This window comes from Motacilla alba, chromosome 5 (genome assembly GCF_015832195.1).
Source record: "Motacilla alba alba isolate MOTALB_02 chromosome 5, Motacilla_alba_V1.0_pri, whole genome shotgun sequence".
NCBI classification, from domain to species: Eukaryota; Metazoa; Chordata; class Aves; order Passeriformes; family Motacillidae; genus Motacilla; species Motacilla alba.
Window position 1 is genome coordinate 55,172,720 of NC_052020.1, and position 19,048 is coordinate 55,191,767.

The following is a 19,048-nucleotide window of genomic DNA, read 5'->3' on the forward strand; positions in this document are numbered from 1 at the left end:
TCCTTGTTAAAAATCTCTTTAAGCTGATGGGTGTGCCAGTTGCTTTCCATTCTAGCAGAAAGTGGGAACAACGGTGACCCCCTCTGTTTAACACTAATTGGAACATGGGAAGCTCCTTCAGAGATCACTCTGAACGCCAGTAAAACCTGGAACTGTTGATCTCCTTGTGAGTGGGTGTGGGATCAAAATCACCAAGGAAGAGTCAACTAAAAAGAGGAAGAGGAGTGCTTCTAGTATGAACTTGAGAGAAGAACAAAAATTGCTTGGAGATTTTTGTAAAAAATATTTCTGGAAGAATAAAATGAACTTCCAAAAGATTATTTCCCTGATCAGAGAATAAGTGGTTTACGTGTATTCTGCAAATAAACAGCCAGAGAGATATGACTGCAGACCCCACACAGTACAGAAGCATGGGCTTAGAACAGAGCTAGACCATGAACACTCACCAAAAAATGGTTTAATGAGCACCCAGATTAAAACCATGGTAGACTGGAACTGAGCTCATCCAGGACCATCTTCATGTAGGTGCTGTGCATCTTCTTTTTCCTTTAGCAAAGTAATAGGTGACATGTTCTCTGCTAATCCATTGGCAGTGTATTTTCTCTAATGTTCTGTTGCATTTAAAGCCTATTTGCATTGAAGAGTTTTCCTAAATTCCTAATGATTCTGGAGAAAACCCACCCCTCTCCTCCTCCCTCCTTCTTCTGTTGCTGGGATAGCTTCCATGTGAAATTCCCAAGCTGGAGTGGCTTCTCCTGGATCAGGGGAGCTCCAGAGCCAGCAGAGGGAAAGGGAGGGACCATGTGGTCCTGAGAAGGCAAGAGAGAGACCCTGCTGCTACTGATGGCAGCAAACTGTCAGAGAGGAGGAGCTGTCCAAGCCAACCTCTGCCAGTAGCGGGTGCCACTGAGGACATTGATTTTTGAGGGAAAATTGAACTAAAAAATGAGATCTGATTTAGAAAACTGTACATTAAAAAGATATGTGGTTAGAGCTACCGGGTTCTTTACCTACCTCTTTGTGGTGACACTGAAAAGAGAAACAGCAGTTTCACCACTGTGATCTTTGAGGTGGCAAGCTGTTCTTAAGTACCTGCAAAGATCAAAAAATGAAGTTCAGTTGCTTCACTTGCTGTAAAAACTTTAGGAACCTCTCAGCCACTTCAGGTGCCTTTGTAACTCTCTTCTCTTGTTCTGCTGGTATCATCTTCTGTGTTTGAACTTTGCTTTGCTAGTTAGATTTGGCTTATCTGCTGTGGACAGAAAATGTATTTCAGCTTACTTGAGTATATTTGTTGTTTTGTAAGAGAGACTGAATTCAGAGCAGCTGCTCTGGATGTCTGTTAAAGAACTATTGAAGGGCAGTGGGTGTGACCAATTACATTTCAGCCCCACAGCAAAGCCCCTTCAGAAGTGATTGCTTTAAGCCAGCAGGCCTTGTCTGCTGTGTCCAACTATTCTGTCCCCTCCCATTGCCTACTTTCTGGTAAGCTCATTGCAAAGAGAGGAGGCAGCAAGGAATAATTTGCAAGTCTAGATGGAGCACATCTCATAAACAGGTATATGACATTAGCTGTTGGCTCCTGGAATTGCATGGTTCACCTTTTGTATCACCTGTCAGCTGTCTGTAAGGTTGCTAGTTCTCTCTGCTGATTTTTGTGGTTTTATGGAAAGAGCAGCTTTCTCCAAGCACTCCTACTCTACAATGTATGTTTTGGAGGTTTGTTGCCTTAACTTGTCTAGTAGGCTAAATGTAACTGGATTAAATGAAGAGGAATGACTAGAAGCCTCCTCAAAAATACTTTTGACTGGTGTAACTGTAGGGTAGATGGGAAATGAATCCATTGTCTCTAGTCCTTAGTGTATGGGGAGGAATTCCTTTAGGGATAAAGTAGTAGGTTGGGGCAGTGGAGGGCATATGGGGTAGGTGAAAAGGAGGAGAAGGAAATGAATATTAATTTCCTGGACAGCAAGAAAAAAATTTCTTCCCCATGACCTAACCATGGTTGTGCATTGGCAAGAAACAGCTTATGTTTGAAATGTTTGTATAAAAGGGCTTAGTTTCTGTAATCTCTATGCCCCAAGTTCTCTGGAAGCAGAGAGCCTGGAGAAACAAGATTTGATTTTGATTTTGGGGAAGCAGAGTTGCCTCCTTCATAACACCTGCCAGTAAGCTAAGATCTCAGATGAAAAGCAACATTTGTTTATTATAATGTATTAATTTGATTGCTCCTTCAGGACTAATGTGGCTACATACTGGTTCTGCTCCAGCTGGAAATTCAAGGCCAAGGAGACCAAGGGAAGATGGAGGATCTGCTGTAAAGCCATGAGCCATGGCTGGGAGCTCTATCTGGAAAGACTTAAAAGAGGACAGAAGGGAGTTTGAGCTGTGGGGAAAGGGGGGAATCCTTTGGACCCAAGGGACCAAGCCTCCTATTTAGTAATATCCTGTACTGAATGTGGGATATGGAGTCTGCTGTGTTTTTCATGTGTGACTTATATAGATGTTTTAGATCCATGTTGAGTTTCCTCTGGAAACCCAGTTTTTCTACTTTTAAAAACCAGCTTGAATTCAAAATGACTTATGTTGAATGTGTATTTAATGAGGTAAATTGGAGGAAGAGAAAGTCACACAGAATCAAGAAACACAAGTTCCACATTCTCAGCCAGTGACTTTCATCTCTTAAATTTAGTTGTCTCTTGCCAAGACTGAAACTAATTGAGAAGATAATGAAATACTGCAGCAATCTTCAATCCTAATGAATGTTGCAATAATTAATATGAAAGAATTTAAATCTTTAGTTGTTTTATTCTGTGTAGTACTGGGGTAGAAGCTGTGGTAGCAAAGCAAGGTATCCACCCACTGTGTACTTACAGCAAATGTGGAGAATAAACCTTTGCACAAAACAGCACGGGGCTGGATAGTTTCCTTCAAATTCTTTTAGGCATAATTGTGCTATTTATTTCTGCTAATGTAATACTGCATCCTTATTTTCCTTAGAATCTACATCATTTTATGGATATGTGAGAAAATGTGGAGCTATTTTGCAGCTATCAGTAAGTGTCCTTAAGGGCAATGCCACAGCAATTTAATGAGGTACATAGGAACCTGTAACCACTCATGAACAGTGTCCAGGAAGATTCTTTCTGCAGTTCTGCTCTGGCCCTGCTTCTTCACTCCTCCCTCATAGTGATCCTTTTATCATAACACCTCTAAAACTTGTTAGAGGTGGTAAAAATGTTCTTTGTTAAGCGAATCCTCAAGTTAAGCCACTCTTCCATTTGCTTATACAGTGTGAATTTGCTGGACAGCCAAGTCGTGACTGTGAGACCTGGTGCTAAATATAGTGGGAGTGCTGGGGAGAAAACTCAGTGCTTTTCTGGGGATTCTATGGACAGCACACACCATGGAATGGGCACAGCCTGTCCTGTGGCCCCAGGAGCTGCTCAGCCTTCAGCAATTTTAGGTGATAATGATGTAAGTAAATTATTCTGTCCGGAACAAGACAGTCACCCAGGATGGGCCTGCATTGTCAAGCAGGTAAATTTACCCATTTTTTTCTCTACACCACCTTTGTCTAAAGGAACTGCTTTTTGAATCTATTTGCACTAATGTATTTTCCTTCATGTACTTGGACACACGGGGGAGCGTAACATCCTGAACTACATCTGATTTAGATTTCTTTTTTTCCTTGTGTATTGCCTCAAGGCTCCTTGTAGCTGCTCCCCATGTCTGCTAGGCAGGTGCTGCTTCACTTACAAACTGCTGCAGCTCGGAGTCTAATCATTCCTTTTTATGTGTGGAAACTCCTGTCTTGACACTCCCATCTTGACAACTCCCCCCAAAAAAACCTAGGTGGAAAATACATTAATTAAAGGCCTTCATTTTATATTGTTGTAGGAAATACTAGTTTAGGTTATATATATATAAGAGAGAAGATAATGTGACTTATTTACCATCATTTGCCTAAATACTCTTCATTCCATTTGGTTATCTAACGCATAAAATCTTCAAAACAATCTGAATTTTCCTTGATTGAAGGGTTTTGTTCATATTACCCAAGACAGCTGTGGCTCCTAACAGAGTGGAGATCTGAATGGAAAGGGAAGATACAATCCACAGGTATTGGATTCATGCTGCTCCCAAGGCTTATTTGGTTCCCAGGTATTTGGAGTAAAAGACTTACAGGACCAGGGTCTGGTACAGATTGCTGAGGGGCTACATCAGGATGTGAGGAGAATGCAGCTTTTATGTGCCAAAAACTAAGGTGCACTTCTATAGTGTTTAGCAGAAAACCTTTATTATCTGTCCCATTAGCCCTGGGGGTGGCTGGGAACATGACCTGGTCCTCAAACAGACATAAATAGGATTACGTGGACAGGAGTCACACTCCATATAAGAACTAATCATCAAAAAGCACTGGCATTTAAATCCCTCCTAGCTTGAAAAAGGCTTTATCTTTTAAAACAAATGGAAATTCAAATTAAAAGCAGCAGTGTTTGGACCAGCAAAACAGTAATGTGAGGAGACAAGGAGGCTCAAGGAAAGCACAGAGAAACAAGGTAGAGACAAATTTGATACTGAGAAAAATTGCATTAGCAAAAAGTAATTATAGGAAGAGCTGACTGAGTAACAGTGATATTACCTTGGTCTGGTTCTGGCTGTGCTTGCAGAGATGTTGATAGCAAAGGAGGCAGAGCTGTTTCAGCTCCTAATTCTAACAAGTAGGTTTGGAAAGTTGTGTAGGCTTGAAGGAGTTTTGGTGTCCAAAATGCAAGGATGAATAACATGAGGCTTTATCCAGGCAAATTTAGAAGTATTTAATTTCTCTTGAGTAAATTAAATTAATGCTTAGCAACTAATCAAGGATTTTGAAAGACATTGCAATGTGTAACTGAGAATTGGACTTGCTGACTGTGTTAAAATTTTGAGTTTTTCTGTTTTGGTTTTATGTTGGCTTAGTTTGGTTTTGTGTGATTTTTTTTTTTTGGTAAATGCTAACTCAGTATGCTGGTTTTGGCTAGGGTAGAGCTATTTTTGCTCATAGCAGCCAGCACGGGCTATGCTTTGAATTTGTTCTGGAGAAGGCACATCTTGAAGCATCACTGGCTGTGCATGAGGCTGTGCTGGAGCAGGTCCAACCCTAAGTGATTGCAGTTTGTGGGTAAGTGCAAGCTGGAGCAGGAAGGAAGGGAGCAACGTTAAACCATAAAACCTCCCTCAGAGGGATCAGGAGTGGAGATGGTAGTGGAAATACCTTTCAATTGTTGTAATCCATGACTTGAGTTGTATGTTATGTGAGCTGCTACAGCAGGAGCCACCAGAAGCAGTGGAGGACAATGCTTACAGCTGCAGCAGACACCTGGCCTGAGCTGCCTTTGGTGTCTGATAACTCCCCACAACACAGCACCTCTCGTGTCCTGAGTGAGCACCACACCAGATGGAGCACAAAACCACAGGCTGAATGAACCTATTGGGCATTTTGGGGATGCTTTTATGGACATCTCACAGACATTTCACGTAGGTGGTCCACAGACTAAGGGGATGTTGTCTGTGAAATATATCTAACAGTGAGAATGAGGATGGTGGGGGATGATGGTGTGTAGGACCTGAGCATGATGTGAATGGTATGGGATAAGAAGTGGAGATTGTGCTGGTTTGGGCTGGGGTGGAGTTAATTTTCTTCATATTAGCTAATATGGGGCTGTGCTTTGGATTTGGGCTGGAAACAGTGTTGATAACAGAGGGATGATTTAATTACCACTGGACAGTGCTTACACAGAGTCCAAGCTTCTCAACACCCCACCAGTGAGGAAACTGGGGCTGCACAGAAAGCAAGGAAGGGACACAGCCAGGACAGCTGACCTCAGCTGACCAAAGGTGTGTTCCAGACCACAGGGTGTCATGCTCAGCATATAAAACTGGGGGAAGAAGGAGGAAGCGAGGGGGACATTTGGAATGCTGGCATTTGTCTTCTCCAGTCACTGTTGGATGTGATGTAGCCCTTCTTTCCTGCCTGCCCATGGGAAGTGATGAATGAATCCCTTGTTTTGCTTTGCTCATGTGGGAGACTTTTGCCTTACCTATTCAACTGTTTTTATTTCAACCCACGAGTTTTCTCACTTTACTCTTCCAATTCTCTCCCCCATCTCACTGAGGGGAAGTGTGTGAGTGGCTGCGTGGTGTTTAGTTGCAGGCTGGGGTTAAAGCATACATAAGTTTTTTGGTTTTTTTAGAATAAAAAGCTTTGTTTTACATGCAGTAAAACAAAGATATTATCCCAAATGGGTTCCAGTTAATTGGCTTTTCTTGAAAATGAATGTACCTACCTTGAAGAAAAATACCCCCCGCCTCCCCCAGTCTGTGTTTGTGCATCTGGTATTTAAAAAACAATGCCAAAGAAGTTTATTTATTGTGCTGCCCAAAATGTCTAAGATGAGTACATCTCTGCTTCAGAGCAAATGTTAATTATGTTTCAGGTTTTCCTGTGACAAAGCTAAAAAAAGTTTGATTTAGCCTTTTAAAAACCTCAGTGTTTGATGCCAGAAAATGCTGGTTAATTAACCTTCAGATTTCTGTGCTACATATGAGAATGCTTGGCTTATAAAATGATTCCATCATGTAAGAGCCTTAACTGCAGTGAACGACAAATTCAGAGGCTTGTTATGTCAGAAAGGAGGAGGAGGAACTTCTGTTTAGGTCTTGCCTTCAGAGGGAAACACTGATAGTATCCCTGTAACCTTGCACTGATGAGCAGGCACCACATTGCTTTGGAAAGATTCATATTTGAGATCTGATGACTAAGTGGTGGTGGGCACAGCTGCTTTAGAATCGGAGATAAAGGAAAGAAGGAAAACAAATCCAGAATTGCTATGAGAAAATCTTGCTGACATACAATGCTGTCAGAGCATTTATAAAGAACAGAAACCCTATTCAGTGTCATTCAGGTACGTGCTATATTGAATGAAATATTTTTTTATTGTAAATGTTGCCAAAGGTCTGCAATTGATAGTCTCTTGATTTATGAACAATAGCCTCTGTGAGAGAAAGGAGATAGGTTAAATTATTGAGAGTATTAATTTTAGTTCCAGTGTAAATTTGTTCTTGAAGTCTCTCTGTTTATGCAGATTAAGTGATCTTCCAATAGGCTTGGGGTTTTTAAATATTTGTAGATACAGAGAAAATGATAGAAGTTTGCTATATTTTAGGTCTTTGGCTTAAGAATCTTATTAGAATAGGATTACTGCACTGAGAGCAGAAGGAGTATTTTGGAACATACATGGTGTTTTAAGGTTTTTGGGAAATTCCACAGATAAATATACTAATAAAAGGTAAATGCCTCTTCCAAGCAACATAGCAATTGGTGTAACCTGATCCAAACCAAGTTGGGGTTACTAGAGGTCTCTTGACTTGACTTTTGAAATTCCAAGTCTCTCACTGATCAATGTCTCAGGTTTTGTTTTGACAGTTCTGAAGTAGTTTTCCCATTGAAGTCAGTGATATAGATTTTACACTCTTTTAATAAGATCTTCAGCTTCAAGAAGGATCTTCCTAATTAGACAATGAGATCCAAGCCTGTTTCTTAAGTTTGCTTTTGGCACTGCTAAAAGGTTTACTTAACAATAACTGAGATTGGACAGCACATGTGTAAATCTTCTTCAAACCCATCAGAACCTTTGCCTGAATGCTCGTAAAAGACTTTTGCCTAGCAATGGCAAGAATGATCTGGTCTTTAATCCTGGATGCTTTATAACCAAGGTTTTATTAGAGAGAATAAATTTCAGCCTGGAGAGAGGATGCAAATTGTGCAGTTTATACCTTGGAATGGTTGGTAAATGTGCTATTTCTTTCTGGGAAAGGGTTCAGCCTTGTCATACAGAGAATGATGCACAATTACAATTTGTGTGTAGAGAGAGTTTTTATATGATTATGGGTGGCATGAGAAACTGCTTTTGAACATAAAGTTGTTTACCATTTGATTCTGATGTGCTCAGTGTTACCAGCAATGTGTTTCCTCATCCATATCCTTGAAATTCCTTGTCATCTGTTGTCCCCACAAGAGGGGGAGTTCTAAGACTGGTGCTTTTACTGAAGCAACAAATACATGTTGTATTTCTGATTTAAAGCTTGAAAACTTTTATTTGTTATTCGAGAACTTTATTAAAATTCTTCTTTCTGTTTGTGAACAAAGTTCAAGCACTTCTCTATGGCTGTCCTCCTTTTTGCTTTCCTTTCTGGACTTCCCTGTACCTTTTAAAATAAGATGTATCTTGCATTTTGCAGACACAGTGACTGTAACACAGCTTTAGTGGAAGACAGCTGTAGTGTCTTCCCTGTCAGGCTGGTAACTCTGTGTGTAAGTGAACAGCTCAGCTTCCTCAGGCTTTCAAAGGAGAAATAACAATAAAACTTTTGGACCTGAAGGGATGGAGCAAATCTGATGCTTCTTTGCAGTTTATCTCATCAGTGCTGTAAATGAGAACCAGTAAATGGAGCTCCAAGTATTGCTGGAGAAAGTGGAAATACACAAACTATTTTATATCCTTGAGAATTTTTTTGCTGATAACCTGAAAAACTTTAAATATCACAGGAGGAAAATGCTCATAGTTTTAGAGGTGTTCTTAAAATGTTGCAACTGCAGAATTGTCTTCAAGAAGTCAGCTAATGTGAGTGTCTATAATGATGTTCTGATCAAGAAAGGGTTAAAATATGTTAATTAAAACAACTAGAAATCCAGTTAGTATATGATCTCTTTAAATACTCTTAGTTCTGGTTCTTGAATATTGGCTAAAAGGTGAAAGTAGCAAAGAGCTTACAGTGAAAAGGGATGGTGTTCCAGGGGGCTGGCCAGGTTTTATATCCACTGTTTTACTGTGCTCCTCTTCAGCTATCTGCAGCATGCTTTTGCCAGCAGCAAGAAATATTCACATAAAAGAGTTTGCTGGTCCATTCCTTGAGAGACAGGACATAAGCTCAGCAGGCAGAAATTCCAGAATAGTTCCTCAGATTTCATTTTAATAAGACTAGGAGGGCATTACAATTTTGTCTTAATATGTTAGACAAATGTCAGTCTGTGAGAATCATCAACAAAATTCCAACTGACTCAGCTGAGACAGGATTTTACTCACAATAAAAATCAGGTTTTCATGTCTTGGTTAATGATGAGACAAATCTAGAACAGCTTGCTTTGTTTAAGGGACTAAAACATATGTACAAACTTTTGTGACCTGTGGATGGTGTTAAACATATCAGACCTGGGGTTTCCTGCAGCTTTGTAAGAGTGTTTCACAGCTTGAAAGGCAGGAATAAGCAATGCCTTGGTTTCTGTGCTCTTTCAGTGAATTAGTGATGGTGGAGAAAAAGTAAAGGCATGAGTAAAAAAAAAGTAAAGACTTATTTATGAGATGCTTTAAAGTCTTTTACGTCATCAAAAATCAGGTATCAAAAAGCTGCATTGAAAAAACTTTATTTTAAAGAAGTTAGAATAAAATTGCAGAGACAAAGATATTTAGTCTTGAATTTGCTGTTCATGTGAAGGTGCACAACAAAATTAATACAACTGGAATAGTCTTTTACAGAAATTCCAGTAAGAAAATCAATTTTCTATAGCTAAAACCAGATAGGCAGCCAAAGGAGTTCTGCATTTTGTACGTATTCAGATATAGATTTCATTTCTATACCATTTTAGAAAAGATTGTTTATTCAAGTTTTATGACTAAAAAGACACAAGTTTTAAGGTTTTTATTTACTCTTTGGCTACCTAAATTAATCCTATAGCATGAATCATTTGCATTGTGAAGAGGCTATCTGGAAAAAAGTACCATAAATAACACCATTTATTTGGGGAAGGAGAAAGTAGAATAAGACGTTCTGCAAATTGGTCTGACAGGAAGAAAGTCCACTGCTTTTTCTTCACTCTTTAGGTCACTGAGATCTGAAAAAATTATTCCCTGACAACATTTCTGCAAGGAAGGTTTTCTTTTGCCAAAGACTGCTCTGGTTATCACCATTGCTTCTGAGCCTCACAAAACAGGAGGTTATTTGAGGAGCCTGAGGCATGGCATGCTCAAGGGAAAGCCAATGTCTGCTTAGCCAGAGCAATGAATCCTGCATTTCCTGACATACATGCCAAGCAGAACCTCCCACCCTGTCTTTTGGAGCTCTGGCAGGTCACATCTGCCAGGGAGGTAGAGCATGAACTGCAGAAATAGATGAGTTCCATCATCTGGGCATGTGTCCCACTCTTCTGCCCAAAATCAGACTTGTTGCCTATAGGTTGCCAGGGGTCAGTTTTTAAGGGGCAGAAATGACTTTCCTCTTTTTTGGCAAAAGTACTTTTAATCTTTTCACTGGTCTTTATGCCTAGTGAAGAACAGCTGCTACCAGGGAAAGTCTTGTCTTTGCTTTCATCAGAAAACAAAATAATATCTCCCCACAGAGTGTAGGAATTTTCAATTCCTGCTCTATCCCTATTGCCTGATTTACTTGTTTTTCTTCACATATTGACTTTTTTAGCCACCATCTTTTTCCTCTCAAATTTCTGCCTGGAGTGAGTGCATTGCTGCAGGCTCTGCTCTCTTCATGCTGCCTGTATATCCTCACAGACCTCAGTGGGGAAACTGCTGTGGGAAAAGGGAATAAATGAGGTGGAATTTTCAGTCCCAAATTTATTTGTAATACAAGAGCTGTTGATTTGTTGTATGAGTAAAGAGAAGGAACTTGACTCGAGTCAAAAAATCTCAGCCCCTGTGCCAGCTCATGTCTCTACCTCGCCAATAACAGAGTCAGTTATTCAGAAAGCCTCCAAGCTGTGTAAAAGTTCTACTGGGCAAAGTGAGGCATTTTATCCATGTGCTTTTTCTCTTGTTGAGGGCAGAGGATTGAGCATGGCACTCTGCTCCTCAGCACACTAGAGTGATGTGACGTCTTTGATGGTGACAGTGGGATTTAGGTGTTGATCGCCGAGTTTGCTGACCATTCCAAGCTCTGGGGTGCAGTCTCTGCTCTGCCCTTGTGGAAGCCCACCTGGAGTGCTGCATCCATCTCTGAGACCCTCAACATAAGAAAGATGAAGAACATAAGATTCAGTGAGTCCGGAGGAGGCCATGAAATTCATCAGAGGGCTGGAGCACGTCTCATACAAACACAAGCTGAGAGAGCACAGACTGGGGTTGTTCAGACTGGAGAAGAGAAAGCTCTGGTACTTCCAGTGCCTAAAAGGGCTCCAAAAAAGTTGAGGAGGGACTTTTTACCAGGATGTGTAGTGATAGAACAAGACAGAATGGCTTCAAGCTGAAAGAGAGCAGGTCTAGGTTGGATATTAGGAAGAAATTCTTTACTGCGAGGGTGGTGAGCCACTGGCACAGGTTTCCCAGAGAAACTGTGGATGCCCCTGGAAGTGTTCAAAGCCAGGTTGGATTGAGTTCTGAGCAGCCTGGTCTCATGGAATATGTCCCTGCCCATGGCTAGGGAGCTTGAAATTAGGTGATCTTGAAGGTCCCTTCCAACCCAAATCATTCATAGGTTCAGTTGTGATTCTATGAATACACTTTTTGCAAATGACCAGAAAGAAATGGAGTGGAGGAAGGCATGTGTACATTTGTTCTAGGACACTGTCATTAAGAGAGAAATGTTGATTGAAGGAATTAATTCCTCCTGGATCCAAGGAACCCATGTATTCCGTGCTGTTGGGACAGAGCTATGGTGTGGCAATCAAAACAAGAACAATTTTTTTAGAATTAGCTTCCCTAATTGGTATGTGCTGAGGGACCCAAGTGTGCTTCAGAGATGCTGGATGCAGATGCACAGCCCAGATCTATGAAAATCTAAATCCCTATGCTGCTCTTCCCTTTCTTGCATCAGAAGACATACTTTTTTTTTTTTTTTTAAATAATGAAGTTCTTCCTGGAAAAGGGTGCTATTCTTTGTACCGGCTTCTGCCATGATAGTGCTGCAGATGGAAGCATGATTACAAAATCCTCAGATCCTTGTAATTATAACTTGTGTAATAATTTAAATAGATCTTTCCTAATGGAACACGCTAAAATTTTCATGCTAGAATTCAAATATTCTTTTTGACCAAAAAGTCAAAATAATTGAAATAATTACATGGAGAGTAAAGGAGCTGAAGTGTCAGAGTTTCCATTTGTATTCTTGAGCACAACAGTGGCTTTTCATTTCTGGTGTCTGAAACCCTAAGTCTATGAAACATACTGAAGAGATGCAAATCACAGAAGGCTTAAATCCACTCTCAGATCTGGTAACATTTGAATGGTCCACAAATTTAAAGGCTAAAAACTAGCAAAGTCAACCTCAACTCTAGTTTGAACTGAGATCTGAAAATATTTTTCAGTAATGGGAAGGGAAATCTAGGGAGCGACTACTCAAGCATCCTGCACAAAGTGAGTCTTTTGTTAATCTGTCCAAAGATGGGGATTTCACAGCCTTTCTGGGTACCCTGTCCTGCCCTTAATTCTCACTGTGGAGAATTTTTCCCGTGCTCTACTGGGGTTTCCCTTGCACTGGCATGTGACTGTGATCTCCTAACTTGTGCACTTTCTGTAAATAGAGTCTGGACTCCTTGTCTTTGTAACTTAGGGGGTAGAAGAATGAGGTTGTGTATTCCTCTAGTGGAGCAAATCCAGTTCCTTTGGTGGCCCCATGTCATATCCATTGAGCTCTGAAACGTATTTATGAATGTTTAGAATAATCTAGGAGTTGTCAGTGTTCTGAGTAACTTAAAGGCTAACATAGGCTAGAGAGTGCTCATTTTGCTTGTTTCAAAGTACTTTTTCCTGTGTGATTTCAAGCTGCACTATTTTATTTAGACTAGGTCTTGATGTCATTGAGGACAGGTTATTAATTTTAGAGGGATGAGTACAATATCTGAAATTTGGACAGACAGCTGTGCTTGCATTTTACTTCCCTATCTCTCCCCTACTTGTTGCATCCAGTCCTTCTCAGGTAATAATAAACTTGTTTACTTGCCTGCCTTCTGTTGGCAATATCTGGCACTGCTGTGTTTAATGAGTAATAAGTTTGTCACAAAACCTGAAGCACAAGTATGGTACGCATCAGGAATGACTTTCCTTTAGCAATCACTTTTCCAGAAGATGATTCAGTTTATTGTGGCAGGGAGTTGTGTAAAATGTAACTGAACAGAATATTAATAGAATGCTCCGTGAGATGACTGAGGATCTTTGGCTGTGGGGTGGTGGAATGCACGCTTGCTGAATCACCTCTATTAAACCCAAAGGCACAGTGATTGCACTTTAGTCTAAGCCTAGCAGAGAAAAAAGTCATCTTGATTCTCTATTGCAAAAAATATTTACTCAAAATACATATAAAATGCTAAGCAGTTTGTAGTGTACGTTGATGGAAGGGTGCCTGAGAACATCCATCACTCCCTTGCTTTTTGAAGTGTTGTACTTTTCTAGGAAAAGCTATTGTAGTGTGTTCCCAAGCAGGCACCCTGTCCTCTCTACCTATTTTTCCCCTTTCCAAAACTTAAAAGAAAAAACCAACCAACCAACCAAACATAAAATTGGAAAAAGAAAATTAGCTTTTTTCCCACAAGGCTTTTAAAGAGGTACTTGGTATAGGTAATGTGCAATAAGAGGCTTTTGAGTTTGTTGAAATACGTCAGATGGCTTAATTATTTACCCGTGTGTCTGTTTGACTGTGACATCTAAGCCAGTCCTTGTGCCTCATCTGGCATGTCTTGCATGGTGACTCAAGATACATTCAGTCGTTGTAGAGTTATTCAAAGACAAGAAACCTGATTTTTTTTTTAAATTTCTTTTTTGGTGGAGAACATTAATAACATTCATTTTTTTCTCTACATCCTCATGGATAGTGGCGTCATCCTCAGGGTACTGGAGCTAATGAAGCTGCTTTATGTCAGAAGTGAATCCTGCCTGTAGTGTCTTAGATTTGTGAATGGTAAGTGTTATGTGAGGAACTGGCCAGAATGGCTGTTGTTTACTTAATAATGGCATTTCAGTTGTTGAATATCTCACTAAGCTAAACTGACTTCAGTGGATTGAAACATTTGCAGGCTCCCAGGAGACTGGGATATAAAAATAATAGACACCTGCTTTGTTTCTGTGTCTGGTACAGATCTCGTGCAGAGCTGTTAGACTGCATCTAAATAATGTATTTTATCATTGAATCTTGCTTTTAAAATCTTTTTTCAGAGGAAGAGGGCATGTTGGGACAGGAGTTCACTTTAGGAAGTAGTTAATTTCTGTTTAATGAGTAGTGTTTAAGATATGAGGACATTATACCAGGATGGAACAAATTTATTAGCCTGTTGCACTATTTTATTGTAATCCTTGCGTTAAATGTGGTTGTGCTTCCTTCTGAGGTGTTTGTGGAGTTTTTCTTGAGTCTCAGATCTTGAGATCTGTTTCCCTCAGTCTTCAGTTCTTCTTTAAGACACACAATGCAACAGTTCAGCAGCCAGTTTTTAGGACCTTCTGAGCAATAATGCATAATTTCAGCAGTTTGAATTTATTTCTGAGGCTCTGGGCTTCCCACTTTAAATTCTCTGGGTGTAAAGAAATGTGATCAATGTGATCTCATGCAGATCCATAGTCTACTGTGGCTCGGCTGTTTCTGCTACCCAAGTTAATCATCTCAGGTCAATACTGTTATTTTTTCACTACATTACAGCCTGCTGAAGACCACGAGGACAGTCTTCTTTAACCTGCTGGACCCCAGAGTTTCCTCTTGTAAATAAGTTATGAGCAGAGAGTTTTTCAGGAAGGCTGTATTGACTTCTATGCTTGTGTGAACTCTTCCCCTGAAACAATCTTCAGCCTTGCTTCTGGTGACTTCTGTGTATGTTTCTAAATGCTGTGTGTTGCCCTTTGGAGACAATATCTCCTTCTGCTAAGCACACACACATTAGTGGATTTCCTCTGCAGAGAAACATGACTCAAATCTCAGCTGATTTCTGTTCATAAAATTCCCTAGTAGCAGCTCTGTGTTCTCTCTGCTTCTACAGGGGGCAGGCATTTATTTGCTAAATGCTGAGGGAAACTACACAAGCAGTTTGCCTGCTGCAAAAGCTGGCACAGCAGAATGTCCCTAGCTGACTGGAACAGAGATGTTGCTGTGATGCTGCTCAGGTCCTTCCCTCCAAAGGGTTTGGGGTTCCCCTGTGCTCTGTGTCCTTCCAAAGGAGGCAGAGGGACAAAGTAAGCCCAGACAGCTTTTACTGGACCTGCCAGATCCTCTGGCAGAATGCCCATGCTCATCCTGAATACCTGCAGCCTCTGAGACTGCAAGGGGAATTCAGCTTTGCTTGTACCGAATCATTAAATGTGTGTTGAATCCAGTGTGCTCATTGGGCTCACTCGTAGTAACCCCTGAAAATACTCCTAAGTTTTTTTTGTTCCATCATTTCCTTCCAAAAAATCCCCCACCCTGTAACCTGGGAGTGAAAGCACCTTTGGGTTTATCAGTGGTGTTTTTGCAGTGCAGTTTGCACAATGCCTGGTTTTTCCTGCAGGAGGCTGTGAAGGGTCTGGGGGTGGGGGGCAGATGAAGTGTGTGGGTTGTGTTTGGGTTGAGGTCAGAATCCCCTGCTTTGGCTGCTCTGGAGTTCCAGTCCAAGAACTGCTGGACACAGACAGCTGCTGAGATAGCTCATTTTCCTGTTTCCCACAAAAGAAAAAGCAGCAGCTGGGTCTAGAGTGCCTGAGCTGATTTAAATGAGTTTCTGGTTATTTCTACACATATCTTCAGTTTCATCGCCAGAGTGCAGAGTGAGGAGGAAGGAAGGACTCTTCAAAAATCCATTTTTGTCAAAAACTCTGTCTTACATTTTCTGTTAATGCTTCTACTCTGAGTCCTCACCCTGAGAGGACTCACCTTCTTCTCTAGAAGAGAAAAATGTATCAATGCCCCAAGGTGGCACACTAGAAATGCCATTGGCCTGAGAGCTTTGGGAATAGGGAGGCTGCTGGTGCTTCAACAAACCCATGCTTGAATCTTCCTCATCTTCTTTATGATGAGGCAAAAAAAGGTAAGAACATTTAGCATCTATGCCTTGGCTACTTGTGGAATAGCAAAGCTGTGGGTGAATGTTTAGTTATCCCGTGGTTTCTCATGTTAGGATCTTATTGCCATATGTAAAAGTACATTGCAATATCAGTTCTGGGGCTGAAACTTGCTCTTTTGGATACAGAATTGTTTTGAATTGCAAACTAAGTCTGTCTTCAGAGCTGGAATGAATTAGAGATTAAACTCTTAGTGAAGAATAAAGAAAAAAATGTTTTTAATGCAACAGTAAAATAATGCTTCTAGGACAGGGGTCTGTCTCAGGAGGATAATTTTGTTGGGTTTTTTTTTCTTTTCAAATTTTTTTTCTCTCTCAAATAATTTGTATATGCCTAAATGTGGCACAGAATATTTACTGTGGGCAATTCAAGTAGTCTTTGTTTTGATAGCTGAGTGAGATGGGAGAAAGAACAGGGGGTAGTTGGGATGGAGAGTTACAGGGAATTATAAAACTTCTGGACCTCATGAAATCACTCGAGTTTTACTGTCAGCTATGGAAATATCTGAATTTTATGACTTCTGCTTTTCTAATGGCTCTGTTCAGAGCTGCAGTGCCCAGGGACCTCTCAGTGATGAATTTGCACCTTGCTGACACCCACTACCTGTCTTCCTCCTGTGTGAAGAGGGATGTGCAGTGGAGTTCTGGATTTGGAGGTGTAGGGGATATGCATGTGTGTGTGTGTGTGTGTTTGTCTGCTTTCAAAATGCCTGCTGTTACATGTTTGTGATGGAAAAGGAAAGCACCCTGAAGTACAAGGCTCAAGACTGTGGTGGAGTTAACAGCAGGAGATGGTGAGTTGTTATGAATTGATTTCTCCTCCATAGCTGTGGACCTTGGGGTAATTTTATCTCTGATAGAGAGCAGATTTACCCTGGTTGTAACTCCTGGTAAGATCCAAGTTGTCACCTTTATCTTTGTTTCAGGCAGGCCTCAAATAGTTTTGTTCTTAAAATTATTATTATTTTTTAAGGGAGTCTGAACTCAATGTGTGTTTTAGCCTTTATTTTTAAGGATATTCTAGAAAGCTTTCTTTTACAAATTTGTAAACTTGTACACTGACTATTTAAGTGCATTTGGTATGTAATCTGTTTTAACAAGATGTTTTTATGTTTTCTGATTTACTGGTTCTTTTTTCTTGTATAGAAAAGACCTAATGCAGAGCTTTTCTATTTTTAAATATTTTTTTTTTTTGTTCTTTATTGTCTTAGGATGAATATTTAAACAGCCCTCTTCAATCTTGCTTCAAAATGTCCCTGTGCACATCTGCTCACAAGGACTTTTCTCAGTTGCTGCCACTTCAGGATATTGGATGCAATAAAACAGAAATTAAAAATTCACCTGCTGGCGTCATCTCTCCAGCTCCTTACAGCTGCAATCAGTCCACGCTGACAGCAGAGCACAGTCCAGTCTACATTCCCTCATCTTTCATGGAAAACAGACACGAATATTCCACAATGGCATTCTGCAGCCCTGCCATGGTCAATTACAACATCGCCAGCAATTTTGGGGACCCGGAGGGCGTGACTGCGAGGCAAACCTCGAGCCCCAGTGCTCTGTGGTCTGCTCCTGGCCATCTGTCCCCTCTGACTCTGCACTGCCAGTCCTCCCTGCTGTATGCAGAGCAGCCCAAGAGCCTGTGGTGCGAGGCACGCCCGATGGAGCCAGTGCTGCCCGGGAGCAGGTCAGTGCTGCTTCTTGCTTTAAAACTTGGCTGAGTGTTATTTACAGTTTCCTTAGCTCAAGTCTTTTCTTTTTACATTTGAATTCAAGTGTTGCTCCCTCTGAAAAACAAAACGATGCAGAAAAAACTGCACTAGACACCAAATCAGCTGGGGGGTGTGTGTGTGTGTTACTTGTTTGTTTTTAATGTAACTTCTGAAATAAGGGTTTTTTTGATACCTTCTTAGAGTACTATACACCAACACAGAGCATTAAAAATATCTTCAGTGTGGGAGCAGTTTACATTGCATAAAAAAAAGTTCCAGACTGCTGGGTACTGTTTTGTGTAACAAAATTAATTTTGCTCTGGCAGATTAAGTCCTTTGAGTGAAAGAGGTAAATGTTCATTCCTTTTGCCTTTTCATACAATATTGTTCAAATTAATTTTTACCCAGATTTTTTTTTTTTTTTTTTACTGCTTCTAATAGATGTGAAGGCTTTGTTAACTTGAAATTCAAGGGAAATGTTTGCTTTGCTTTTTGGCTTTAGTCTAAGCAGTCACACAGCAGCATGCATCGCATTCAAAGGGAGCTGCTGCTGAAAAAGCCTGACTTTGTTTCTTGCTGCTGTTCCCAACTGACTTTGTAAAGTTGTTGTGAAGAGCAGAGTCACAGGCTAAACTTTCAGCTGACAAGAAACTCTGTTTGCAAAACCACGTTCTTGTTCTGCACATTTACTCACATTGCAAACCCTAATCAGGGTCTGGATCATCAGCTGATGAAATTGCTCCATTCTTGGGCACAACACTTGTTGGATGGATAAAAGCTCAGGGTCTGCAGGTGCTGTTCCTGCTTCAGCATCTGTGTGTTTATTCATTGGCCTCCTTATTTAACTTCAGCACTCATTTGGAGTATGAAAAGCAGTGTGTCCTGGTAACAGTTTTAGTCGATGGTTAATAAAGGATTTGTGCTATTTTTGGGACTACCCACACTCCTTCTGCAGTGGGTGGGCTTTATGGAGAGCAAATATGCTCTCAGTGTAGGTGTGAGGATTGGGAAAGAATCTTTGGGTAGCACTTACATACAGAAGAATTCCCCAAGCAGCTTTGATGTGAACAGGGGTAACATCCAAACTCTTTCCACTTTGGTTAAGGTTCCAAAGCTTTGACAGCCCTGGGAAAGGTAGGGTTTGAAGCTGTCCAGATGTTGGGACAGCAGCTGGAATAACCCAGGAGCAAGAGCACCCTGTCTGATGCTCTGCAGTGCCCTCTCTACAACAGACAGAAGGGAAGCTGAACCTGTCCCACTGGAGTTTAAATAGATA

General features: G+C 40.7%; 1 protein-coding gene across 3 annotated transcripts in view; it reads left to right on the forward strand.

The window, feature by feature from the left end:
• The first annotated feature begins 6,797 nt into the window (after nt 1-6,797).
• ESR2 (estrogen receptor 2) overlaps nt 6,798-19,048 on the forward strand; it is a 41,033-nt gene continuing 28,782 nt past the window's right edge. For 2 of the 3 annotated variants that reach the window (XM_038138480.1, XM_038138481.1), the window contains exons 1-2: nt 13,707-13,941; nt 17,275-17,747. In XM_038138480.1, coding sequence (XP_037994408.1) covers nt 13,939-13,941; nt 17,275-17,747 — 476 coding nt within the window. In that variant the 5' untranslated portion in view covers nt 13,707-13,938. Of the gene's footprint in view, nt 6,948-13,706; nt 13,942-17,274; nt 17,748-19,048 lie in introns of those variants that run through there. The other variant, XM_038138482.1, reaches the window with a different exon arrangement.